General features: G+C 34.0%; 1 protein-coding gene across 2 annotated transcripts; it reads left to right on the forward strand.

Annotated features, from left to right (window-relative positions):
- Positions 1 to 371: 371 nt before the first annotated feature.
- Positions 372 to 5,421, forward strand: LOC123556882 (glucose dehydrogenase [FAD, quinone]-like). Of its 2 annotated transcripts, none has more exons than XM_053525091.1 (2): positions 372 to 517; positions 2,771 to 5,421. In XM_053525091.1, the coding sequence occupies exon 2, from the start codon at positions 2,779 to 2,781 to the stop codon at positions 4,597 to 4,599; it is 1,821 nt and encodes a 606-aa protein (XP_053381066.1). In that variant the 5' UTR covers positions 372 to 517; positions 2,771 to 2,778; the 3' UTR covers positions 4,600 to 5,421. The 2 variants fall into 2 exon arrangements, with proteins under 2 accessions (XP_053381066.1, XP_045203916.2); XM_045347981.2 differs by lacking the exon at positions 372 to 517 and adding an exon at positions 632 to 954.
- The last annotated feature ends 1,894 nt before the right edge of the window (positions 5,422 to 7,315 follow it).

The raw sequence follows: 7,315 nt of genomic DNA on the forward strand, positions 1-7,315 counted from the left end.
CATACGGGACTCATAGATAAGAAGATAAGACTTCCTGATTTCCTCCAAATTTGAAGAGACACATGTACAATGCAAATATAGTACATCTTTACGGGACAGAATAATGGTAGTGTATAAAAGCAAACGTGACAAAAACATAGGGACATACTTATGGTACACACATATCGAATGAAAACAACGTATATGGTTTCAATTGTAAAGTCAACCAAGGTGCAAAGGTACACAGTTCAGTAATTCAGGAGGCTAGAACTTTTTAAAATTCAAAATAAACAGATATATGGGATACCAAAAACAGCTTATTTCAGTCAAATTTATACAACCTATTGTCCTTGTCATACTATTAGTATGCAAGTATGCTTCAAAGGGTCGGTTATAAGATATTATGTTGATTTGAAAACAACGAAAAAAAAAGTTTTCAAATGCAAATTTTCACTTTCTTTTTGTATAAGCCATTAGTCAGTTGGGAAACAGCCAGTCCAAAGAGGATATTGGTTGTTTATTTGCGGATAATATCTCGGTATGTGTGCTATACATTTTTTAAATTGATTTACAGTTATATCTCATTAATACTAAATCAGGCTAGATTCACTATACTTTTTGTTCTGGAAATATTTAGGATTTAGGAAATTGTGGAATAGCTGTGAAAATAAAAACACATTCGGATCTCGGTCAAATAATTTTGACTAGTGACTGGTAAAAAATGCAGTAAGAATATATCAATAAATAAGTGAATTGGCTCATTAAAATATCATCTGGAAGACTGTTTGATATCATTTTTTACGAAGTCTTAAAAACTGAACGTGTACGTTATAAAAGATTCAGATACTATAAAAGTTCCGTATCTGTATAACTTCTTGCAAAAGTGTGTGCCATTTTGTCATACACCCTTAGACAAATATTCATCGCAGTTTACCTTTAAACAGTACTATATGCGTTTGTTTACATAAATCGGCCGTAAGTATGTTTTCGTTTGCTTAAACTATATATGTTTTACACGAATTGCATGTTTTGAAAGTTAAAAATTACTATCCAGTATCTACGGAATCATAAATAAACGTATTTGTAGGAATAACAGTACTTTGTGCGTAATCGGTTATGTTAAATGGTTGTACTGAAATTTATTTCAAGATGACACGAAAGGTACTGTATAAAAATGCACGCAACTATTTGTCAGATAAATAACAATAATAATGTTCAGACGGACGCCTTGTCCTTTTTGATATGGTTTTTGTTTGTAAATTATCAGTTTTAACACAAATGATTTGTTTTTCAGAAAAAAAAATCCCAACATAATTTCATAAGTTACTTGTTTTAATGAACCTTAAAGTCCTGTGGTGTAGTTCTGCACGTTTGGATCGAAATTTTTTCTACAATGTAGAATTTGATTAAACTCCGATTTTTCAAAACTTCAGAATATACCTAGAAAATTCAGCAAAGAAAAAGGATAGGGTCGTGTGCTTGATTTTTTTTTGCTAGACTGATTTGAAAAATGTAGACCTCACGCACTTTTTCATAATGGGAATCTATGGTTTTTTAAAGTTCAAATCATATTAAAACTAATAGATAATCGATTTCGAAAAGCAAAAAAAGTTTCCTCCAAACTTGTCGAGACTCATACACTGTACTATGCGAATACAATAAATCTTAACAGAAATGATATAGTATAAAGGTAAACATGGTAGACATATAAATATAATTATGAGCGAGCGAGTAGATGCTGTATTTACATACGAAAACATACAAGAAACTTTCTTAGGCATACAACCGTTATACTGCACTGAATCAGACTTCACGAAAACCATCTCTAAATATGATACTAGTAACTACATTATACAATAAATATAAAGCCATTTGTGCTTGATATATTGCATTGCATTACGCATGCATGAAAATATATGAAAACACAACGTCCTGCATGTTATATTGGAACGAATAGGGTAGTAAAAAGCGTGTTCCAAAGTAACATTTTTACTAAATGTTATGTCAATATGATAGATATACATACATACATAGATAGATAGATAAAATGTTAAAAAATATTGATAGACGAATCTCCGGGATCAAACTGAAACGATAAAATACTTACGAGTAAACGTCAAAGTAATGTTACCAAAAATAGTCGTAAAAGCAAAGTCTATTGTTTAACCTTTAGCCTGCTGGTGGCATGTGGTTTTGCCTGTGCGACCAGCGCAGACCGCTATTCAGTCAGAACATTTTCAGTGAACACCCCTTTGAATAAGAAGTGGTACAGCTAAAATTAAATGATGGACCAGTCCATTTCAGAAATTTAGCAGGGTAAAGGTTAATCACAGGGTTCTTCATGAATTTGCAGCTTTATTCTGCATGGCCTAGCTAAAGAGTATGCATCTTTCCAAAGGTCTGCGAGAGTTCCAGTCGGACCGTTTTGAATTTTTAAAACATCTTTAATTAACGCGATTTTATGCATAAAGATGTGTTTTCTCATTGTAAAATTCAGACAAAAACTCAATTTAGGAAAACATTTTTTCAGTTAAGTAACTTTACAACATTTCTGCATAGAAATAATGCTTTTATGCCAACTAAGATTTTCTTAAAGTTTAGTAACAGTCAGTTTTCAAATAAAGTTAAAACTGATTTTAAAAATGCTTATATTGAAAGACAACAAAGGGAATAGCATTGTCAGGGAAAAAGTAGACCCGACAGTAATCATCAATCCAAGATCGTTGACGAAGAAGATCCTAGTAACAAATATTATTTGTGTTTGTAAAATTCTGATATTAATGTTTTTCAGATAGGAAAATGGCTCTCCTGAAAACCACAGCATTTATCCTGCTAGCGGCACTTGCTTACAAATTTTACCGAAACCAGAACATTAATAAACTTGCTGTATTTGAGGGTGTTCCCGATGAAGTGTATGATTACGTCATCATCGGCGGTGGTTCGGCAGGTTCCGTCATTGCAGCAAGACTTTCCGAGGATACTGAGTCTAAAGTGCTTCTTCTTGAAGCCGGTGGGCATTATGCAGAAAGTGAAACTTTTCATATTCCTTTGGTTTGGACAGTTTCTCAACAGACAGAGTACGATTGGCAATTTTACACAGAGCCACAAACTAAGTCACTTGTTGGCTTGAAGGACAACCGAGGGGTCTGGCCTAGGGGCAAAGTTCTTGGCGGATCAAGCATTCTGAATGCGATGCAATATACACGCGGTAGTCCTTTTGACTACAATGAATGGGCAGCTGCTGGGAATGAGGGATGGAGTTATAAAGATGTTCTACCATACTTTCTAAAGGCAGAAGATATCCAAATACCCGAGTTGGTGACGTCTAAGTACCATAGCAAAGGTGGTCCTTTAGCGGTCTCGCATGGATATTTGACACAATTAACAGACGTGTTTCTGAGAGCGGGAATAGAGCTGGGATACAATGTAACAGATTATAACGGAGAAGACCAAGAAGGTTTCAGCATTGTGCAGAAGACGATAAGAAACGGAGTTCGAAGTAGTACTAGCCTAGAATATTTAGGAAGGGCAAACGGACGCGACAATTTACACATCTCTCTGAGAAGTTTTGTTACCAAAATTCAGATTACAAATAAACATGCTGAAGGTGTTTTCTATATAAAAGACGGTAGGAAAAGATACGTGAAAGCCAGAAAAGAAATTATTTTATCAGCAGGAGCCATTAACTCTCCTCATCTGCTTATGTTGTCTGGAGTCGGGCCTAAGGAACATCTAGATCAGATGAATATTCCATTGGTAGCCAATCTACCAGTCGGCGAAAATCTACAAGATCACCAGATGTTGCTGATGTTCAGCGATATTAACAAACCTTCCAGTCTGACAGCTGATGTAGTAACGAGTTGGTGGACAGCGCTCAGATACTATATGTTTGGCGATGGTCCTTTGTCAATATCCGGTTTAGACGTATCAGCCTTTTTACATCTGGACAAGACAAAACAAGGAAAGACATTCCCCGATATTCAAATGATTTTCTTGAATTTATTTTTGCGGGATAATATTTTTAACTTTAACGGCGACCTGGAAGAGCAGTTTTTGGAAAAGGATGGAAGTAAACACGGTATTACATCTGTCATTTGTACGACTCGTCCAAAGAGTAAAGGACGTATAACTCTTAGAAGTACAGACCCTTTTGATTACCCTAAAATAGATGCAGCTTATCTGACTGACAAAGCCGATGTTGAGACATTTTTAGGCGGAATACGAATTTGGGAAAAACTAACACGAACGAAAGCTTTTCAGGAACTTGGTGTTGATATAAACAAGATGGAAAAGAAATTTTGCTCTGCTTATAAATTCCGCTCCGACGGGTATTGGGAATGTATGGTTCGCCATGTTGCTGTAACAGTATACCACCCATCGGGAACTTGTAAAATGGGGTCGGTGAATAATCCAACAGCGGTTGTCGATCCTGAACTTAGAGTCAAAGGTATCAAAGGTTTGAGGGTAGTTGATGCTTCCGTATTCCCAAACGTTACCTCAGGAAATCTTAATGCACCTGTCATAATGGTAGCAGAGAAGGCAGCAGATTTGCTTCGAGGAAAAGACACTGTGAAGAAATTTAGACAAAATTTACCAAATCTGCGAAAACGAAGACATTAATATATATTCTCCTAATGTATATCTATTAAAAATGTTATAACAGTTAATTAATTTGTATATGGATTAGCTCAAACTTTGTGTTGTATACGCATGTAAGTGTCTGTACGCGAGAGGTTGTGTGAGCCAGATGGGGATTTGATCAGTTTTCATATTGGCATGGGCATCTTGATATACAATAGTCGTTTTGATTCTTATTTTCGTCAGTAGAAAAGTGCACAAGGCTCCCTCTCAAGAAAGGCATATATTCAGTCACACGGGAAGTTTATCCCGAAAAATAATTATTATCTGAGCAATTCGTTTTCCACAAGTCCAAACGTAAATGCTCTGTGAAATATAAATCATAAACAAGTCTACTGGAAAATTACAATATACTGACCGCACACCGGTCTAATAACTCGAAGATGATTTAAAACATTGCAACTGGAAGAGGGAGCGGTAAAAAAATTATTTATAATAGTCATATGTTCCGGACTACAAACTACAAATGGTGTAAAAACTGATAAGGTAACCATGATATTTAAACAATAGACAGTAATCATATAGATTAAGTTCACAATTTACTCTTAACGAGGTGTCTTTGCTTTGTTGCGATTTAAAATGAATTCCAAGCCTATCTTTTATATATTGTTGAAATTTAATATGACATTTATGTCTGTCTTTATTAACTGTTGCAATTTAATATCTCTCTTATGCCTGATTTTGTGCCCCCACTACGATTGGTAGGTGCATATAGATTTGGTCTTGTCCGTGCGTGCGTTAGTCCGAAAAAGTTTGTGACGCGCCTAGCTCAAAATGTATTTAATATAAATTGATTAAACCTTGCATGAGTCCTTTATCATGATATGAACTTGCACATCTCCTACTTTTCGTCTGGCTCCGCCCCATATTTCCAAACTTACGGCCCCTGAAATAGTCAAAAATGCACATTTTCACCTAATGATGTGCCTAGCGCAAAAAGTATTTGATGTAAATTCATGAAACCTTGCATGAGACTTTATCATGATGGGACCTTGCACACGTGGCATTCCTCTTGCGGTTTTAGCGCTAATTACATAGTTAAGACCCATGAAATAGCCAAAATAATGGATTTTTGTTTGTGATTCTCATAGCTCAAAGAGTATATAATGAATCTTTCATTTAAAATGTTTGTTGAGGCTATACACCCTTAATACTGTAAACATTTGAATTATTGCCCCTTTTTTGTTTCAAATGTACCAGTGGGGGCACACCCCGGTGTCCTTAAGACATATACTAGTTTATATATATATTATTAGAATTAAATATAATTCTTTTAGCTATTTTCATATATTCATGTCATTTAATATCATTTTATCATTTTATATGTTATATAAATATAATATCTTAGTGTTATCTACAGGTGTACAGTTTACGTGTTAGTCTGAATATCAAAAGCATCTTTCATTAAATTTAAATATAAACAGCTACAATCAAATTGTCAGTTATAATGATTAGACAGTACGTGGTCATCGGACAGATGGTAAGTTTCTGCATTGAGGATACTCTTAGGAGTGAATTGTCTTTTTAGGACAATTTTTGTGTTTATTTATATAAATTCATCATACCTTCCTCTATCAGATGCCAAAATGAATTTGAAAGTTCAAATAAAGATAATTTATAGGATAAAACAGTTAACATGTGTGTTTATAATAACACAATTCTGAAAAAGAAACAGCCAGGCTCTAAATTAAGTCACGCTCTTTCTAGACCATCAGCTTAACATTTGATCTCCCTAACCTGAATAACTGTAATGTGGCCATCCAATGCTCTAGAGTGATTGTTAATGGGAATGTAAGGTAATTGTCACAAGGTAAATATTTTTGACGTGCTGTCTTGCACAGAATCGTATTAAAATTGTACACTTGTATAGTTTAATCTTTCCCCTTCATTTTGATATGCTACATAACATGCTTTATCTTTGGAAACATGGAAGAAAACCACGTTATATCAAGGCACCCCTTCACTGTTTATTGTGTTTTTGATAAAGTTTTATCCTACAATGATAGAAGTATTGGGCTTTAAATACTATTAATTTCATTATATCTTAGAAATCTCTATTTCAGTGAAAATGCTGTAATTTGCGGGGTATTTTTGTGTAATCAATATAATAAAATGTAAAGTTCAATTTCAATAGCAAACGTATCTGTAATTATAGTTAAATAAACTTGGTTACATTTTTGTTTTTGTGAGCAATTTCTGAAATTAAATTTGGAAATTATTTCCAGAACCCATTTGTTTATCTGTTGTTTTAATTGTAGTAATATTCATGACAATTAAAAATATGCCCATATTGGATGATTGCAGACTTTTGACAAATTCAATTAATCTTTGACGTATATAATGTTTAAAACATTATAATTAAGTAGATATATATCTTAACATGTCTTCTTTTTATGGTATGGTTTATACAAGCAACTCTACATCAAGTCGGTTCACGCTTGAAAGGAAACGTTTCTTATTGTTTGGAGACATCCCCCTTTCATTGTTAAAGCCAATGCTAAGCTTCAAAATGAAAAAAGAAATCTCACTGATGAGAAAAGTGTTCAATTATATTATAAGTGTTACTGGTGATATTTTATATGTCCATAATGAAAATACTACATACCTTTATTGAAGAGTAATTGACCGATTATAGTCGGTTCAAAAGCTCACATGAGCTAATGTTATATACATATACCACTTAAAACAGCAGATGGCG

This window comes from Mercenaria mercenaria, chromosome 15 (genome assembly GCF_021730395.1).
Source record: "Mercenaria mercenaria strain notata chromosome 15, MADL_Memer_1, whole genome shotgun sequence".
Taxonomy (NCBI): Eukaryota; Metazoa; Mollusca; class Bivalvia; order Venerida; family Veneridae; genus Mercenaria; species Mercenaria mercenaria.

Bases quoted from the DNA above. Each gene is read 5' to 3' on its own strand.
- LOC123556882 (XM_053525091.1), top strand. From the start codon at position 2,779: ATGGCTCTCCTGAAAACCACAGCATTTATCCTGCTAGCGGCACTTGCT.